We start from the raw sequence: 20,914 nt of genomic DNA on the forward strand, positions 1-20,914 counted from the left end.
GTTTGCTCAAATGAGCAAGACATCCAGGCTGCTGAGAGGAGCTGAGAGGAGCGGGAAGCACAGCCCACAGCTTTATGAAAACCGTCGGGGCTGAAGACGGGTATGAAGGTAGGACCACGAACTTGTAGTGGACATTGCCAACCACAAACCTAAGGTTCTTTCTGTGCTTGTGGATCAGTACATGAAACTAGGCTAGCTGAAGGTCCATCGACACCAGCCACTGCTTGAGGTGGTCTAGGGACTTTAGGATCTGGGTCAAAGTAACCATCATGAAAAAGTGCAAATGCTGGAAATGGAGGATCTGTTGCAGACCCGTTCATCCTGCGGCACCAAAAATGAATGGAAATATCATCTCCTCTCCATCTCCTCTCCATCTCCGAGGTAGGCACAAGTTGTAGTGTAGTCCTTGGCAGGAGCTGCAAGAGTTCCTGCCGACAGGAGGGCAGGGCAAGGACGAGGGGAGGAGGGGTTGCCCGGGGGACGGTGGAGGGAAGGCAGGAGAAAGTGCTATAAAATGGCCTGTGAAGACCAGGCATCAAAGGTGTTCATCCACTCAGAGAAGAATGTATGTAGGGGTTTTGAACTTGGGTGGGGTAGCAGAGCATGGATGCAGAAACATTGCCCCTGGTAAAGTCTTTGGTCTCATTTGCCGGAATGCACCTGTTGCCTACCACTGTGGGCAAAGGAGGTGAAGGAACAAAAAGGACACCCCCCTAGCAAACAACTTGCTGGACTGCCCGCTGAAGGAGCTTGGCAGTAGCTTTGAATGCCTTAAATGTCGCAAATGATTCATCTGCCTTGGAGCCAAAAATATTAGCTCCATTGAAGGGCATGTCTAGGAGCTCTGCACATTAAGCGCAAATCCCGAAGTAGGCACCCAGAAGGGCCTCTTAAGCACAGTCCGAGAGCCCATCGAGCGAGCTACACCAGCAGCCATGTCTAAACCAATCTGCAAGATCTGCTTGGTGGTTTACTAACTGTCATTCACAAAGGCTGCACATCTGACTCTCATCTCAGGGGCAGATTGCTGCCTCCATCACAAACCACAATGTGAAGCAATGTCTCGCAACAATGCAAGAAGTGTTAATTGTCTGCAATGCAAAGCTGCCCCAAGGAAAAACCCCTGTGGCCATAGTGACCAATTTCTTTACCGTCCCTGTCACGGGGGCAAGGAAGAAAAGGTCACAGCCTTTGCAGAGGAAGCATGAATCACTCAGCTCTCAGGCAAGGGGGACACTAGGGCAAATGGAGCAGGACAAGGTTTCTTGGGCAAGTTCCTGTCATCACCAGGGCAGAACTAGGTTTGGACCACACAGCCTTGACAGGATCAGAAACCGCAGCATTTAATGGGAGGAGGGTTTCCTGGAGGGGTGGAGGTAAAGAAGACCTCACTCCAGGATATCCATAAGGTAGTGCTGATCATTGGAAACTATTGGTGATGATATCACCAGACACTCCAGTGTCTTTGCAATGGTCTTTGAGAAGGGCATATTCATTCTACCTTAAGTAGTAGCTTTCACAATTAGCATCTCAGGAGACATGCTGAGACCACTGGCATTCTGAAGGTCAGAAGACAAGCTGGTCAAACCTTCATCCTGCTCAGAGAGCTCTTTTGGGAAGTCACCCATATCTGTGAGGAGTCAGAAATGAAAGGTGAGCACAAAATTGCAATGTTCTCAATATTTGCCATTTTTATTGAAAGAAAAATGGCTTTGGAAAAAGGACTATCTTGCCCTTACCAAAGGAGAATGTCCCTACCTATGAAAAAAAAAACAAGTAGACCTTGTATCAAAAATACATCTGACCTTCACGCTAACGTACAAACTCAAAAGGTACAATATAATTTCTGTTGTCACTTCAATCAAGTTGTGCAAAACACTAAATCTATACAGTTCCAACAAAACAACCTTTGTCTCCAGGATTTAGTTTACCTTCCCCTGAATGGTTTCGGCATTTGAAATACTCAGTTTCACCAAAGTTTCTTTCTTTAACCCCTGAAATGCTAAGGACGAGCTATCTCGTCCTCAGCACTACATCTGTAGATAGCTCATCCCCAGCATTACTTACCTTGGGGGCTGGATCGCCCCCCCACCTAATCCTCCCAGGCTGCTGCAGTGATCCTCCTGACCCCCAGGCTAGGAAGGGGAAGACTTCTCCTTCCGTGCCTGGGGTTCAGGGGGTAGCTGGGATGACGTTGGCGCAAGCTACGTGCACTGACGTCCTCAGGAAGTGATATTTACATGCTGAAGCAATTAGGCTTCAGCATGTAAATATCGCAGCCACGCTTTTGCGTGCTGCTCAGGCATTTCCCGCCCAATTGCCTTGAGTGGGAGCTTGTTCGAAAGGGGAGATTGCTGGTTGGGGATCGCTCGATCCTTGACCAGCAATCACCACTGGGCCACCAGGGAATAGATTTTGGGGGTGGGAGCCCCAACCATGCTAAAACGCCCCCCACCCCACCACCAAAAATGAGAACCAAAAAATGCCAAAATGTGTTTTCCTTTTTGTTGGCAGATGGGGGCTGTTTTGCACCCATTTGTCCCCAAGGAAGGCAACAAAAACAAAATAAATGTCAAAAAGGCACACTTGGGTCATTGGGAGCTGGCCCTGTGCCTGTGGGCCAGCCACCCCAGAAATCCCCCCCTGGGAGGGGCAGATACTTGCTGCTTCCCTGGGGGGGCAGGATTGAGGGTCTGATCCCATTTTGTCACCCCAGGGAAGCAGCAAGGAGCACTAGGCCACCAGGGATATGATCTTGGTGTGGGGGTGGGGTGGTAGGCCAATGAGCCCCCCACCGCCAACCCCAGAAAATGGCAACCAGATGGCATAATGTTGTTTTTCCTTTTCTGGGGGCAAATTGATGCAGTTTTGCACCGATCTACCCCCAAGAAAGGCAAAACAACAATACACTCCACATATAGTGGAATGCTTGGAGGTATCAGGGGGGCTGGCCCCGTGCCTATGGGCCAGTCCCCTTTGGATTCCCTCCAAGGACGGGCAGACCATTGCTGCTTCCCTAGGTGGGAGCAAAATTGGGGTCCTGGCACAGGCGATATGATCTTGGGGGTGGGTTCCCTGGGTGTGGCCCCACCCCAGGCCAATCTGCCCCCCTCAACCCCCTCCAAAATGCCAACAAGATGGCATAATGTTGCTTGCCTTCTTTGGGGGCAGATTAGTACTGTTTTGCACCCATTTGCCCCCAAGAAAGGCAAAACAATAAAGGTTAATTTGCTAGAGGAACACTTGTTAGGTTGTAACGCAGGGCAGCCAGAGCTCCAGCAGCAGTCCCAGTGAGCCCCAGCAGGGTCCCCATCCATTCCCGGAGGGAGAAGCTGTCCCAGGTAGCTCTGGCAGCATCCCAACCCCACCCCAGAGGGAAAAGCTGGAATGCAGCAGAGGATGAGCTCCAGGGCGACTGGGGGTGATGTCCCAGTCCTTGGGCGCGTTGTCTCCCATGTGGGTCGACCATCCCCAAATCCAGCGGCGGTCCCAGTGAGCCATGGCAGGGTCTGCATCCCTCCCCAGAGGGAAAGGCTGTAACGCAGCCTAGCCATAGCTCCAGGGCAATCGGAGCTGCTGCCCCCGGCCTTGGGCGCCTGTCTGCCTTGCTGGTCGACTGTCCCAAAGTCCAGCATAGGTCCCAGTGAGCCCCGGCATTAGTCTGCATCCCTCCCCGGAGGGAAAGGTTGTAAAGCAGCCCAGCCAGAGCTCTAGGATGGTCGAGGGTGATAGAACCGGCCTTGGGCACATGTCTCCCGTGTTGTTCGACGGTCCCCAGAGTTCAGCGGCGGTCCCAGGGATGCCCCAGCAGGAACCCCCATCCATTCCTGGAGGGAAAAGGTGTAACGCAGGTCAGCCAATAAAAATGGGACGGCCGGGGTGCTGACTTCGAGCTTGGACACCTGTCGCCCATGTTGAGCGACCATTCACAAGTCTAGCGGCAGTCCCAGTGAGCACCAGCAGGGTACCCATCCCTTCCCGGAGGGAAAAGCTGTAACGCAGGCCAGCTAGAGCTCCAGGACGGCCGAGGGTGCTGCCTCTGGGTTTGGGCATCTGTCTCCCTCGTTGGTTGACCACCCCCAAGTTCAGCGGCGGTTCCAGGGAGCTCCAGCAGGGTCCCCGTCCCTCCCTGGAGGTAAAATATGTAAAACAGCCCTGCCGGAACTCCAGGATGGTCAGGGTGATGTCCCAGGCCTTTGGCGATTGTCTCCCATGTTGGGCGACGATCCACAAGTCCAGCACCGTTCCTAGGGAGCCCTGGGACGGTCCCCAACGCTTTCCAGGGGGAAAAGCTGTAATGCAGCCCAGCCAGAACTCCAGGATGGTGAAGGTGATGTCCCTGGCATTGCGTGCCTGTTTCCCATATGGCTGGACCGTCCCAAAGTCCAGCTGTGGTCCCAGGGAGCCCAGGCAGTGTGCCAATCCCTCCCTGGAGAGAAAAACTGTAACGCAGGCCAGACAGAGGTCCAGGATGGTCAGGGGTGATGTTCCTGGCCTTGGGGGCCCGTTTCCCATGTGGGTCGACCGTCCCAAGTCCAGCAGTGGTCACAGGGAGCCCCGGCAGTGTTCCAATTCCTCCCTGGAGAGAAAAGCTGTAACGCGGCATGGACAGAGCTCCAGGAACGCCGGGGGTGATGTGCCCATTTTTGGGCACCCGTCTCACTTGTTGGTCGACCGTCCACAAGTTTAGCGGCAGTCCCAGAGACCCCCCGGCAGGATTCCCATCCTTCCCTGGAGGGAAATCCTGTAACGCAGGCCAGCCAGAACTCCTGGATGGTTGGGGGTGATGTCCCCAGCATTTGGCACCTCTCCCCCATTGTCATACCGCCTACCCCCAGGCATCCGGACCAAGCCCATCAGCCCCGGGAGCAGGCATCTAGACATTTAGTAAAAGCTCAGCATCCCCGGCTAGGGGATATCTGGGTTCAGTCCAAGCGCCTTAGGCGCCAGGCTCATAGTAGGAATCAGTTCTGGTGCCTAAGGCGCCAGGCTCATAGTCATTACTTACCTCAGGCAGACCATGCTGCAAATAACTCCAATCCAACATAAAGCCTGAAAGGGACTATTTTTCTACAGGGACTATTTTTTACTCGGGTGTGGTTCTAGGGACTTCTTACCTGGGACTACTTTTGAGGCTATTTAAACCACACCCAACCAGCAACACACACTTCGCGTTATTCTGCATCCAGCAGCGTAACACTCACCGTGCCTGCAGCCTGCATCCAGTGTCCTGCGACGCCCGCCTCGAATCCGGAGCTCCTAAAACAAAGAGGAAAGAAAGGGACAAGGTTAGAAAACAAACTTATTTCTATTCCACACCTGATTCTGGATCCATCTGGTCTCCGGACCTGTAAAGAACATAATTTCTGCACACGCCGCACCTCCAGCTGCAGCGCCGCGCCATACTCACCAGTCTTCACAGCATCCTTCGGGTCGGCGCTGCCATCATTTCTTCGCCGAACTTCAGCACCTAGGAGACAAAAGAAAACCACAAGGTGAGCCAAGGGAACCAACAAATATAATTATTACCACCATAGACTTACCTGATTTACCACCGGAGGCATCCTTTTGTGACTCTCCATATTTTCACATGCGCATCTGTAAAGAGAGACAAAACAACATGTTTTCCTCGTGCAACATTTACCAGACAGCGTCGGGTAATACAGACTCTTAAATGAGCGCCACCAGCTGCCACAAGAGCATCTTTTCACGAGCCAGCTGCAAGACAAGAAAGGAAGGGGGGAAGAAGAGTGAACATCGGACATATTGAACTCTATGAGCTTAATACTTACTGGTCCTCACCAGGAACCTCAGAGTCAATACTCTCTGGAACTCTCCCGAGCCTTCAAACCAGTGAAGTAACTGGAATCGACGCGCCCCTGCAAATCCATGCAGGATGGAGAGCTCATCTTTCAAGAATATAAGGTGAGATTGCTGTGAGGGCATTTCGGAGGTGATTAGTTGGGGAGGACTGTGGGGTGCCATCATTAGAATCCACAAGTGGCTAAATCCATCTCTCCACTTGCAGGAGAATATTTCTATGGGTTAAGCAGACAAGATTAGGAGGGCAGATCCAGTCAGTCATCGCTGCACTATGCATCATGTGGGTGGAGACCGCAGCTGTCCGGGTCAGACCGACGCCCCTGTGGGAGCCAGGTGAGCATAACACCCATGTGGAGCGACCATCCCCAAATCCCCAAGTCCAGCGGCGATCCCAGTGAGCCCCGGCAGGGTACCCATCCCTTCCTGGAGGGAAAAGCTGTAACGCAGGCCAGCCAGAGCTCCGGGACAGCCGGGCAGGCTGCCTCTGGGCTTAGGCACCTGTCGCCCTTATTGGTCCACCATCCCCAAATTCAGCGTCGGCCCCGGGGAGCCTCTGCAGGTTCCCCATCCCTCCCTGGAGGGAAAACCTTTAACGCAGGCCAGCCAGAATTGCAGGATGGTCGGGGGTGATGTCCCCAGCCTTAGGTGTCTGTCTCCCATGTTGGGCGACCATCCCCAAGTCGTGCGATGGTCCCAGTCAGACCCGGCAGGGAAACCTGTAGCACAGGCCAGCCAGAACTGCAGGATGGTCGGGGTGTGATGTCCTGGGCCTTTGGCACCAGTCTCCATGTTGGGCGACCATCCCCAAGTCCAGCGGCGGTCCCAGTGAGACCAGGCAGGGAAACCTGTAATGCAGACCAGCCAGAACTACATGATGGCTGGGGGTGATGTCCCCGGGCTTTGGCACCCATCTCCCATGTTGGGCGACCATCCCCAAGTCCAGCGGCGGTCTCAGTGAGCACCAGCAGGGTCCACATCCCTTCCCGGAGGGAAAAGCAGTAACGCAGGCCAGCCAAAGCTCTGGGACGGCCGGTGGTGCTGTCTACGGGTTTGGGTGCCTGTCTCCCTTGTTGGTCGACCGTCCCCAAGATCAGCTGCGGTCCCAGGGAGCCCCGGCAGGGTCCCCATCCCTCTTTGGAGGGACGAGCTGTAGCACAGCCTAGCCAGAGCTCCAGGATGGAAGGGGGTGAAGTCCCCAGCCTTGAGGGTTGTCCACAAGACCAAAAACCTAAACATTTCCTCTTCTCAGACCCACATACCAGTGGTTTAGCCTTTTCCCTTTGCGCCCATGTAAGTGCATCGACACATGTGAGGTGCCGTCTTTGTCGGGACACCTGTGGGAATGTGAGAAGATAGGACATGTGTTGTTGCCGGCCTGTTTCAGTGGTTTCCTGGTGGCAAATGTCTGAAAATTGTGTTTTTTTCCCCTATATTTTGGGCTCTGCCGGGCCTTGTGGTTTAATACATTCTAGGGCGATTTGGGAAAGTCAGACCTCTTTGGATTCCCACGGATGTCTTAGTTTCAGGAATGCATGGGGTTCCCCATTTTCCTTGGTCGCTACGACACCCCAGGCACAAATCTGTGGGTTGTCCAGACGGCCAAATCCAGTATTCACCCGTATGTTTTATGTACCAGTGGTTTAACCTTTTCCCTTTGCCCCCAGGTCAGTCCACCCACACATGTGAGGTACCGTTTTCGTCGGGACACCTGTGCGAACGTGGGAACGTACGACATTTGTTGTTGTCTCTTTGTTTGGATGATGTTTTCATACATTTTCTTACTACACTTTATTACACAACCCTTTCATTTCCCAAATGTGACCTACATTTAGTCTCTGCTTTAGGCACTCTATGCTTTTGTAACCTGCGCATTTCACCCATCCTTCAAAAGGTCTGCCTGTGCTCTTTCAAAACAATGTATGCTTGCCATTCTTCACCACATTTGTTTTCCTTATTTTAAAATGCTTAGTACGTCTGTTTAGGCCGTCAGCATAAAAATCCTGTGTAGCATGGTTCGACTTTGGCTTGTGGTATTGCTTGTTTTGTGAAACATTATGAAAAATGTGATTTCCTAACTAGAAGCATCGGGGGAATGTAGCGGTGCATTGATTTTCTCAATATTCACAGAAGTCATTACCTTACAAGCGCAAACATGTCCAGCACATGCCTTTTTTTCCTGTCATTTTTCCAATTATTTCTGTGTACCCACTCCCATAGAGTTCTAAGGGACCCTATGACCATTTTAGTTACAAAGTTGTTACCTGACCTGCACAAATGACCCCTTCCTGAACTTGGAATTGTGTGTACTTTTCACACACCCCCCTACAGCAAACTAGGAATCCTTGGTGGCGTTATGACCCGCTACATGTGGGAAGAAAAGGGTGACATTTCTTGCTGGGTTATCACTTGTAACAAGAAAGTTACAAGTAATTGAACGCAGCATACCGAAATGTCCAAAAAAAGGTATTAGCAATGGGAGTGAAATCCCTCAGCAGTTAAGGGGTTAAGGGTAATGAAAATGACTGTTTCACTCAGGCTCCATTATGGGTAATGAGAATGTCTCTTTCCTGGGTATTTTCCTTAAGATAGCAGGTCAATTGTTCTTTTTACAATACGGGTTGAGATATATTGAAAGACAGTCTTTTATAGTTTTTGCGATGACCAAAGCAAAGTTTTGACAAAGGCTTGATATAATAAAAGTTCTTTTTCAATAAAACCTTGGATTTCCTGGTGTACTCCCCCTATCAGGAATATCCTCCTTTTGGCTCACACAGATCCTCTGGTGTACTCTCCTGCCAGGTATCTCTTTCAAAAAGGTTTCACTACCTGATACTATTATCAGGTCTCTCTGCAACATTCACATTTCTCTTAAATGTTCTGACAATGGCACCGCCTCAGTGGCACAACCTTGCTGACACCAATTAGCATGTGTGCCAATGTCCCCCATACTGACATACCCTATATGAGGGTTTGCTCAAATTCCTTCTGTCAACATCTTTTACAATGTTGCTTGGCTCTTGGCAATGCTTGTTCCAGGTGTCCCCCAACTGACATCTCATGGCAGGAGAATTGTACAACTTCTGCCTTTTTGTTTCTCTTGCACTGTCTTTTGGCTCATGGCAATGCTGGTTCCAGGTTTCCCCCAACTGACATCAATTGTTAGGAGAATTGCACCACATTTTTCTCTGTAACTCTATTTGATCTTTATTCAAAACTTTCACTTAATTGTCCATGGGGCTCATTCTGACCCAGCTGGTCCGGAAACAAGGGTGCTGGTAAGCTTACTGACACTGTTGTTTCCGGACAGCATGTTACAGGTCTGCCTGCCAGAGCCGCCGTGCCTTACAGGTCTGACTCTGCCGGGCACAGCAGCCACAGTAGGCAGACCTGTCACGGAAGCACCAGCACCATTAACAACGGTGCCGGTGCTTCCGTGTACCCACTCCCATAGAGTTCTAAGGGACTCTATGGGAATGGGGATTAATAAGACTGCCAGTGCCTGAGTTCCCGGCTGCTGGACTTGGGATAGCCCAGTGGCACCAGGAAGTCCGGCACCAGTAATTAATTACGGGTCTGGTGGCAACCCGCCTGTAGCACCAGCAGGGTTACCTCCGGACCCGTAGTGAGCCCCCATCTGTCTGTTGGAATGCCCCGGGGTAACCACTATGAAAGGCCCAACTTAACGGTTTCTCCTGGCGTCTCAGACTCATGGTCCGCTGTAGCGGCAGAGTTTTGATTCGGGTATGATGCCCACGTTGTGTCATACCCCCTTGTCAGGTCCTCTGCCGGCTTTGTGTTCCCTCGCCAATCTGGTTGCTGCTTTCTCACTGGGCAGAGTCGTGGACAACCTTTCTGCAGTTGCTGACACCATTGCTGCACTTCTCTGGAGCCCGTTAACCTTTGTTGGGTCTCCTGCCAATCCGGTACATCAGGGTGACAAATGGCAATCCAAAAGCACCTCTCTCCTTCAGCCTGGTGCTGTCCCGCACTTCTGCCTTTCTCTGCGGCTCCGCTTGCCCCTCCGCATACTCTGGAGAAACACTTGCAGACGTGGGAAGGAGAAAATGAAGAAGCCAAATCGGGTTGCAATTTAAATGTCCCACATAGTTGATTAAATGGGCAACAACTAAACTGCATGTTACTATTGCCACTCTACTTCTCCTCCCTAATGTCTCCTACTTGCATTCCACTTCTGCTCCTCCCACACCACTCTTAATCCTCCTCCACCCACAAAACTATTACTACTACTCCCCCACTACATCTCCTGTACTACTTTTCCTCCTCCCACACTACTCCTCATCCCACTCCCACACGACTGCTCAACCACCCTCCTTTCACTCTGTACCACCCTCCTCACAATCGCACCGTACACCTACCCGTTCTACCCACTTTTTGCACACACATGCACACTCAAGCTGCTGAACCACTATCACTCCTAAACCAATACCTCACCTCTCCAACAATCTCTCCCACAATCCAATGCTCCTTCCTTCCTACTGCTGGTCTCCTCGTCTAATTGCACCTCTACCTCTGACCTCACCCGGTACACCCACACATCCTGATTCCCATTCCTAATTTATATATCCCTCCTTTCTTAGGAATTGTTTTTCTCTCTCTGTCTAATCTGGGCTGCTCTCCTCGTCCAGAGATGTGAATGTGCACAGCAAAGATTTTAAAAAGGGCTTAAACAACACCCACTGGTTGCAGAGTTGTTCGCCATGCAATGGTGGCATACTAGGATTATAGTAATAGTTTCTGTTCTGGGAGCCAATCTCCCACCCGCTTCGATAAGACCTACCCAGCATCCCTGGTGGTTTAGCAGTTGATTACAGGTGACAAGACTCGTGCCAGTGTTACGTGGTGGAGCCGCCTCATCTCTGTCACAACGGTTATGTCTGGGGCTTCCTTCTGCAGCTCCCTTCTCCAGTCTCATTCTCGCAGCTGTTCTTCACACCTCTTGGAAGCATGTGGTTTGTGTCTATGATGGGAGATTTTCACAGGGTTCATCATTGCCGTTGTCTCATGGGGGTTCGGATGATTTTCTTGCAATGCTGCCAAGCTGATATAAGGAAAATAATTACTGGGAGTTGTTTGTATTAGAGGCATGGTCAGAGATAAGGGCCTGCAGGTAAGCATTCTGGCACAGGGAAAGGAACAGGAATTGGGGCCCTCTTTGTTGCCACCGCGCACCGCATGCGGTAGGACTGGCTCTGGATTGCATTTTGGCATGTCCTGTCAAGAAGGGAGGAGGAGACAAGGATACAAAAAAAGAACTGAGGTCATGGGGTGCAGCTGGATTCATTTATACCACCCATGACATCACATCTGTAGTTATAGGCAACATTGACACCAAGCCGACCAGGAGCTGCAGTGCACCCTGGTGGCTGAAAGATTCCAAATCCAGATGTACAACACAAAGATATTGCGAAGATAAAGTATATGTGTAAAGGAGGAATCCATTAGAAATGTCTGCTTCATCCATTAGTCTTTGGCTGGACAACCATAAAAGTATTTAGCAGGATATTAATGTATATACTGTAACCAAAGTTTAGAAAAATCAAAACAGATGCTCCCTAAATGGGCTGAGAGAGGGGGGACTTCTACTCTGATGCACAAACCACTGACAATGTATGCTAGAGTATTTGGGTGTTTGTATTTACTCAAATAAATGTCTTTGCTGCACGGATTACCAGTCCACTGATAAATAATATCCAGTTAACAAATGTCTTGGTTTATCCACTGCGCATGGACATAACTTCTATTCTTTCCAAATAATCAATCAATCAATGTTCAATAACAATTATAATCCTTTCTTCCAAATCAGATTCCTCAATCGGATGTCCTATTTTCAAGTCCATATTTAATTTCTATTGGTGATCGGTATATAGCCAACACATGTTTCGACCTTCATGAATACAGGTCTTCTTCAGGGCCAATATATCACCTTTCTCCCATAAATTGCTTGTACAGACTACAATTGGACTGATGTCCAAAATCCCACAAGATCTTCCCAACTGAATAGTTTTCACACTTTGTATGGGAACACGCATTTCAACCTTTATGAACACAGGTCTTCTTCAGGGCCAATATATCACCTGTTTAACATGACATTAGTTCCAAACATTCAACATATAGTGTTGTACAATTGAGTCATGAATTTCCAAATGCATTCATGAAAGATTTATGATATAAATACTACATAATAAGTGAATCAAGAATCGTTCCACATCCCGGGGATAAGGTTACATTTTCAAGCGTGGACAAAAATGATAAATTACTCACTGTAGTGATTAACGTACTCTTAGTCCTTAGTCCCCTTTCCTCCATACTGCATGGGCGTCCCTTCCGACGGGAGACGGAACCTTTTTCACCAGAAAAAAACCTTCTTCCCCTTTAAATTTAGAGGTGCGTGAGGGTGCGGCCCTGGGAGCATGCGCTGCCCTGACTGTGGCCTCCGGCACCACATCTCCCCATAGACAAGTCAACACTAGAATACATTGCCTAATGGCACCAGTTTTATTAGGGGGGAGGATGGTGGGAGGTACGGAGGAAAGGGGACTAAGAACTAAGATCACGTTAGTCACTACAGTGAGTAATTTATAATTCCGTCCGGGCAGATTACCAGAATGTCTGGCACGGTGGCCATTTTGTCGAGCTGCCTTCCACGTGCCTGCGTCGTGTTGCTCGGCTCACTGGACCCTGCCCCGTCCAGGACTCTTGAGTGTGGATCATGGGGCCTACCCTTTTCCTCAGGGCGAGGCCTGGTAGGCGTTTCGCCCTTGGAGGATCTGCTGGTAGAACTATGTATAGGCGCCCCTTCGGACATGATGCCGGTAGTAGGGCGTGGCCCCTCGGGTGCAGACCCGGTAAAAGAACCTTCCGGTCCCTCAGCACTGTCACCGAGAGGATCTGTTGACCCCTCGGCCTGTCGGCTGGTAGCTGATGTAGCCTCAGTACTTGTGCTCATATGAGGACCTGATCGGCCCTACCTTGGGCTTGGATCGATGATAGACGAAGTCCTTAGGTCCTTTGGAGGTGTTCTCTGGATGAGCTCCCTCCATCTGGCTAGTCTGTTCTTCAGAGGCCTCGAGGAGAGCGCGTTGCACGCGGTACAAGCTTGCAGCTGTGGTCTGAGCCAAGGCAACGTAGGCAGAGGGCATGGGGGTCTTTAGTTGGAAAGAGCCTGTCGCAGGATGGACACCTGCTGAACCCTGCAGAAGTCGACATGCGCCGGGGAGCAGCGTGACACCCGAGGACCGAGTACCTGAATAATAAAAAGATAAAAAAGACAGAAGAGAAGAAGTATCCGCGCGTGGAATTAAATGAACGGAGCCAAACCCAGGAGCGCTGGGGAATTCGGCCAGTTCCCGTCGACGCACAAAAGGGGACTGAGGTGTGGCGCCGGAGGGTGGATTCTGGGCAGCGCATGCTCCCAGGGCTGCACCCCCACGCGTCTCTAAATTTAATGGGGAAGAAGGTTTTTTCTGGTGAAAAGGGTTCCGTCTACCGTCCCATGGAAGGGACGCCCATGCATTATAGAGTAAAGGGGATGGGACGTAAGAGTAGAAGAAATTATATATCTCTATCAGTATGTCTTCCTATATTGCAAGATATCCCTGTCCTTCATATTACATCCATTCACTATATTGCCTAGTAATGTCCACATGAAACACAGTGTCCCACATGCTTAAAGTTTTGTGCATTTTAACCATATCCATTGGAGTTTCAATACGTCCCATGTAATGACATACCTATTTAGATCAACCACCTATAGTGAATTAATGTCTCCAACATCTACATGTCTCCATACACTCCTTAGTAACTCCCTTGGTGTTTTCACCACGTGCGGACTATACTTAAAATGTTAACGGATAACCATTCAGCTTACTGTTTAAGCTTTGGAGAGGTATATGCTTACCTTTCGCTCATAAATTGCTTGTACAGACTACTATTGGACAGGTGTCCAAATTCACACAAGATCTATAATGAAAAATATAGATCGTAGGCAGTAATGGCCTGCAGTCGAGAGGCTTATTGCCATTAGTGCCCTGGCCCGTTAGACCGGGTACTCATTTTTTTCTGGCTGCGAGATACGTTGCGTTTCGCAGACGGAAAAAAAAAAGTTTGAAAATGTCAAAGAAAATGCCCGCCGTGGACAGAAAACAGTCTGTTTTCTCTTTCTGTGGCAGCCATAGTAAACAAAAATAATGCCCACCATGGAACAGGGAGAAGGGACTCCGTGTGGTCCCTTCTCCCTTTCCATGGTGGCCTGAACATTTTTTTTAAAAAAGACGATGACTGGCGCGAGGGACGCACAAGTATGCGAGGGGGATTACCGTCTGGTAAGACTCGCAAATGTACCAATCGGTACATTTGTTTCGAGCGAAAAATCCTGCGTCGGGTACTAATTTTCATTATAGATCTTGTCCAATAGTAGTCTGTATAGGCAATATATGGGTGAAAGGTAAGAGTATACCCCTCTCCAAGTCTTAAATAGTAAGCAGCATGGTTATTCGTTCACATTTTAAGTATAGTCCTCACGTGGTGTAAACACCAAGGGAGTTACTAAGAAGTGCATGGAGGACATGCAGATGTTTGAGACATTAATTCACTGTAGGTGGTTGATCTAAATAGGTATTTGATTATATGGGAGGTATTGAAACCCCAATGGATATGGTCAAAATGCACAAAGATTTAAGCACGTGGGACACCATGTTTCATGTTGAAATTACTAGGCAATACAGTGAATGGATGAAATATGAAGGACAGGGATATTTTGCAATATAGGAAGACATACTGTCAGAACTGTCGGATTTACTGTCCCTTTCCCTTAACTCCTCTTCACCTGTGTTTTACCAGGAGTCTTCAGGAGAGTCTGCTTCCTTCTTTCTTCTCGGTCTTCTTGGCTCCTTCTCCTTCCTTTCTTTTCTGCAGTGTAAATAGGGGAGAGGCTCCCCGGTGACCACCGTGACCGGAAGGTAACCTAGTCCCGGGGGCCCCCAAGGAGCAAGCTCCCAACTCAGGGAAAAAGCAGGCCGGCTGAAAAAACACTGAGTTGAATTGATGGTACCCTTTGTAAGCGAGGGATTGGCTTCGGTTGTCTTTAGTCCTCGGCAGTGAAAGGTAAGTGAACCTAGTTGTCCAAAGTTTAGATGCGCTGGAGGCTGGAACTGTAAGGAGTAGCAGCGCCCCTGAACACAAGAAGCTGCGGTACAGCAAATTCAGGAAGCGGTAGCATTGCAAAGTTCCGAATGCCGTCAGACAGAAGAGCACAGAATATTGGTAGCCTCGCTGAAACCCGAGGCTACAACACTGCTACCCAAGGGACGGTAAAGCAGCCGGAAGAAGGTAACAGGCAAACAAAGAAGATACAGTATATCAATACTAGAACAGCTGAGGGACTAGAGAGATAGCAGAGAGAATAATAAATCAACACACAGTTCCGTTAAGATAGCTGATGGTATTTGTAGAAATAGGGAAAGTTGAGCAAAGGCAGAAAGACAGGAAAAAGAAGACAAAGGAAAACGAGAAAATAAAGTACCAATACCACCTCTGTGTACTGTCAGATAGTAAACCCACGAAAGAATACCTGAGTAAGAGTAGCCTCTGAATGTGTCAGGAATATAACAAGCAAGGCAGGAAAAGGCAAAAATGCGAGTCTCTGAAGAACAAAAGTGATAGCGTTTGGAGTTCGGAACAACTTTGATACGACGCATCGGAGAGATGGTGTGTGTGACGTAAATACGTTCCCGTGGCCATATTGGAAAAGGCCTAGACCGGTAACAGGAACACCTGCTTCCATGTTAGGCATATCTCCATCGGAGCCAAACCCTCACATACTGATGGAGATATATAATTTCTCCTTTTACCTCTATGTCCACGCTTGAAAATGCCCAGATGTGGTTCCTGATTCACTTATTATGTGTGATTTATATCATAAATCTTTCATGATTGCATTTGGAAATTCATGACTGAATTGTACAACACTATATGTTGAATGTTTTGAACTAATGTCATGTAAAACAGGTGATATATGTTACGCTCCCCTGGTATCCACGGGGACGCCACTCAGCCCTGCTTGCTGGATTCGCCCTGGACCTTTCTCAGACCCGGATGGTGTCTTCAGTGGAAGTTGGGCCTGAAAGCACAGGAGGACTGGATTTAGGTTCAGATTTGGTCTCCTCCCACCTGCCCCTGGGTTCGACCCAATGGCCCTCTCCTCACCTTGTTGTAATATCTTGCGTCTTCTCCGTCCTGCCTTCTGCGCAGGGGCGCGTAGCCTTCTGCGGGCTTGAGGTACTCAGTTAACTTCACTGGTACAAGTCCTTTCAAGTGTCTTAAGGGAGGCAAGTCTGATTGTTGCAGTCTTTATGTGGGCTTGCCTTCTCTCTTAGGATTAATGTCTTTCTTATTCCCCCTTAGGTGCACAGAGGTTCGGTGAATGTGCTGCTTGGATCGGGCTCCTGCAAAATGGTGGACGAAAGAGCATACAACGATTTGGTAGGTATGCGCGAGATGCAGCGCTGCTTTGTCTTTTACTTGCTAACCTGTATTCTTTCCTCCTTTTCAGGTCGCGATGGTCTTTGATGGCGTGTGAAAAGTTCCAGAGCGATGCTGGCCTGGAAATATCCAACCAGGTGAGGTTCTCGTGATGACTGCGACTCGCGCCATGAGTAACTTGTTTTAGGGTTGTCTTTCTCCCTTTCTCCCTCTCTCCCTCTCTCTCTCTCTCTCTCTCTCTCTCTCTCTCTTCCAGGTTGCTTCGTTCTGGTGCGTTCGTGGTGTCCTGAAGGTGCTGATGACTGGATGGACGACCACGAGCTGCAGAATGATGACAGCCGATGGGCTGAGGCAGGATGGAATCCGCAGTTAAGTAGAAACTAGTAATGTTGTTCTTTGTCTCCTCTGCATGCCCAGTTGTTCAAGGATTGCCGATATCAGGTCACTGGGCACGATGAGCGTCACGCTGCTGGCTGCAGAATAACGCGAAGCACATTTTGTAACTTGGGTGAGGTTTATATAGCCCTCTAGTAAAGTAGTCCAAGTAAAGAAGTCCGGGCTACCACAACTTAAAACACTGCACCGCAAAGCCTGGTTCTAAGAACCACACTGTGTGGGTGCCTCCATGTTGGCTGCAGGCCTCCAAAGAAAAAGTTGTCCCTTCAAGGAGGTTTCCCATCCTGCACATGAGCCTTGCGCCAAAGGCGCCAGGACTGACTCCAGGAGAATCCATGAAGATGGTGCAAAGCACCTGAGGCCCCAATTGAACCCCGAGTCCTGGCCCTACCTGGCATGTGGGCATGCCAGTAGAGCTTTAGGTCGAGGGTTGTGACAATATATTGGCCCTCAAGAAGACCTGCGTTCATAAAGGTCGAAACACGTGTTCCCATATAAAGTGTGAAAACTATTCAGTTAGGAAGATCTTGTGTGATTTTGGACACCACTCCAATAGTAGTCTGTACAAGCAATTTATGGGAGAAAGGTGATATATTGGCCCTGAAGAAGACCTCTGTTCATAAAGGTCAAAACATGTGTTGGCTTTATACCGATCACCAATAGAAATTAAATAAGGACTTCAGAACAGGATATCCAATTGAGATATCTCATTTGCAAGAAAGGATCATAATTGTTAATGAACAGTGATTGTTTATTTGGAAAGAATAGAAGTTCTGTCCAAGCGCAGTGGATAAACCAAGACTTTTGTTAAGTGGATAAAGTTTTGACAAACAGCTATTAGACGTCGAACTGCAAAACACTCCAACTTGTCTGCTTCCCATCAACATGCAAGCACTTAATTCAGCAACACCTGTTACAGAATTATCATTAGGATTCATTGTTATGACCAATGAGGAAACAATCAAATACATTCAACTTACTTCCCTGCACCACCGCCAAGGGAGATGCCAGCAGAGTTCATACCAGCTAAGACGAAATAACCGTGGATATTGGGCGATTCTCCCATTATGCAACGCATGTCAGGTGTGAAGGACTCTGGGCAATTGACCAGCTTCAGAATCTCTAGGGCTTCCAGGCCTGGCATCCGCCGCAAAAGGGCACTCAGCAGAGGCTCTGCATAGACAAAGAAATCAGCAAATATTAATAACAGTGTGTAGCATACATTTACTGTGCAAGTAGTCTATTAATCAGCATCTACTGTGTCATTTTTCAAAGGTGTTTATAGTTTATTTCAACGTTTACACTGAAATATCATAGAAAAGAATATACAACTTCCAAATATAATTAAAACACCTATAAATGCAGTAAACCGAGCATAGACATTATTCTCTCAAAAGTGCATGAACTCTAATTAAAACGTAGACGAGACCATTGGTGAGTGAGTTTAAATTACTATGCATACATTTCTCACGGGAACTGTGGGCTAGTTTATCCTCATATATGAAGGCATAAATTAGTTTTCAAGAATTGATTAGCAGAGTTTGCTAATTAAATTCAAACGTTCTTGATTAGCAAACAAAAACACCTGATTATTGTACCAATATTGTTAGTGTCAACGGAAGTTATTTGTACCGAAGACATAACAAATTTGCAACAATACAGCAGTCTTGTGTATGAGAGGAGTCAGGCCTTGCAAATTCTTTTCATTTCCTCAAGACCTGCAGGTCAAGTAACTTAGTTTACCTACTCGATCTAAGAGACATGCACTCAACCCATGGCAACTGATGACAACAAATTTAAATGGGCCTTTTGTAAAATGTTGCATGTTACCACAAAACAAAAGAGGTGATGGCTGGAAGGTTTAGAATTAATCCTAATCTCGTGTATTGCTTTGGGCGACCCTCCAGACCATCATTCTTCAACTGGCAAGCCAATACAAAATTGGAAAGACCATATGAAAAGCAGGTTTGGTACCACCCCAAAAGGAGCAGTCCTGCCCGAACCGCTTGGTCACATCCCTTCTGCAGGAGATCACAAGCTTCCCTCGACATGTTTCAGCCTTGTTGGGCCTCATCAGTGAGGAGTAGCTTGGGTCTCAAGGCCCAGCTGTCACGGGACCTACGCCTGGGCATACCAGTCCTACTCGGGGTGACTATAGCAAAACAAAAGAGGTGATGGCTGGAAGGTTTACGATTAATCTTAACATCTGGCATTGCTCTTGCAAACCTCCAGACCATCGTTTTTCACCTGCCAAGTGTGAGAAAACTGACAGTGTTCTCTCACCTATCCCCCGGGATCTTCCATTCAGGTGGCCAGGGAAGGGCCATCGCTTTTGGATCCCGACCCTGGGGGTGGACAAGTGAGGGAGGATCACCTGAGTGAAGGGTCATGGGGGATTGGACAGGGAATATCCGAGGGCGAGACATGGTATGCCCCCTCTCCCCATTTACCATCTGAAAACTCTTCCTCAGCTTTCATTGGATATTTGCAATCCCATTCCATCTCCACCTCCCCATTTCCGACAAATGCTGGGAAGGGGCAACCGAGAGTAGAGAGAGTTACCTGCATGAAACCCCTAGAGAAACAAAAGGAAGACTGCCACCTACTACCATTAGGTTACCCCATTACTAGGGTCAGGCATTTAATCTGACTACTCACACCTGACTCCACTTGACTCTTATGTAAAGTACAAAAAGGTGTGTTTTTGCACAATCAGGAGAGCGAGCTGGGAATTCTGAAGGAAGCTGAGAAGCCAAGGAGCAGGGAGCTGAAGGGAGAGGAGCCTGGAGGATCGCCGCAACGCTGGCCCGATGCCTGTGAGGGCCTGCAGCATGGCTAGGGAGCCGTGGCTCCAGGGAACCAGATTGAGGAAGCCTGTGTCCTGCTGCCAGAGTGCTCATTCCCTTGGGATGTGTGCCGGTCCCAAGGAAGTCTGAGGGGCAGGTGGTGAGACCCTGATCTCGATCCCATATGCCCTGAGAGGACCGCTCGCCAGCGCAACACTACCCGGTGAGTTTCAAAGGGGAAAGTGAGAGAAACACTGGAGCGTGCAGCTTTCTGGAGCGGGAAGAGAGAAAACACAGAATTTGCAAGTCGCATGAAGTGGAAAGCAAGAAAGATAACGGAAAATAAAAGGAAAGCGAGAGAGAGGCACTGAGAGAGCGGAAAGGAAGAAAAAGGATTAAGATGAATGAAGGAAAGGTGCAAGTGAGCACCAGAAAGCAAAATAAAGTAGACAAGAAGGGTGCGAGTGACCCAGAAGTGAAGGTGCAAGTGAGTAGTAGTGAACGAAACAAGTATTCAAGCGGCACGGAAAGGAAAAGGACAAGTGCAACGGTGCGCAAAAACAAAGAAATTAATGTGCAAGAGGCAAAGTGAAGAGAAAGTCAACCCAAAGGGAAGGTGGCTGGGGCACAGCAAGCCGAAAGAAAGCAAAACAAAGAAGGTGCAAGTGTGCACAACCAAGTGGAAGATAGCCAAGGGGTGCAAGAAGAACCTGGAAGAGGCAAGGATAGAAGAGAAGCAAGTACAGGAAATACAGAGAGGGGCCAAAGATCAGAATGGTCACGCTTAGGACGAGCCAAGAACCTAGCGTTTTCAAAAGTCTCTGATATTAACCCATGAGAAGGTTGTGTGTGAAGGAAACTGTAAATAAGAGAAAGGCACATCTTGACAAGCTGAAATTTTGTGTTTGAAACTGGACTCGTGTTTGAGAATTGAAAGGGCCTGAGGAAGGGAACCCTAAGAGGCCTAACAAAAATGAACTTTTATTTGGTGAAACAAGAAGGAATAAAGCTTAGGGAAGGAACCCTGAGAAGCCTGGAAGAAACAGTGTTATATTATTGTTTGATTTGAAACTTGAAAGGAGTGAAGCTTGAGCAAGGGAATCCCCTGGAACTAAAGAGATTGGTAATTGTTGAACAGAGTATAAGAACTTTGTGGAGAAGAGCTGATTAACAACTTCTTTTTGATTGTGCTAAACATTGACAACACTAACCAAGCCACCACACCTGGTGAGAAGCCCACCTGAAACCAGCCTTGGTATACATTTCTTTTTTAATCACTATTTTTTCTTTAAAGAGACTTCCTACCACATTTTATCAGAGTGAGGACAAGCCTAGATTTAGACAAAGTCTGTTTTTGTTTGTGGACTTTCAGACATTGATGGCCCTTAGAAACATCAGTTGAGGAAACA

At 48.6% G+C, this 20,914-nt stretch overlaps 1 protein-coding gene across 3 annotated transcripts in view; it reads right to left on the minus strand.

Moving 5' to 3' along the window:
* PDPR (pyruvate dehydrogenase phosphatase regulatory subunit) overlaps positions 1-20,914 on the minus strand; it is a 1,147,433-nt gene that overhangs the window by 600,894 nt on the left and 525,625 nt on the right. For all 3 annotated transcript variants that reach the window (XM_069655114.1, XM_069655129.1, XM_069655120.1), the window contains one exon: positions 17,700-17,892. In XM_069655114.1, coding sequence (XP_069511215.1) covers positions 17,700-17,892 — 193 coding nt within the window. The remainder of the gene's footprint in view (positions 1-17,699; positions 17,893-20,914) is intronic.

The sequence above is a fragment of the Ambystoma mexicanum genome, chromosome 1p (assembly GCF_040938575.1).
Source record: "Ambystoma mexicanum isolate Mex_15411 chromosome 1p, UKY_AmexF1_1, whole genome shotgun sequence".
Taxonomy (NCBI): domain Eukaryota; kingdom Metazoa; phylum Chordata; class Amphibia; order Caudata; family Ambystomatidae; genus Ambystoma; species Ambystoma mexicanum.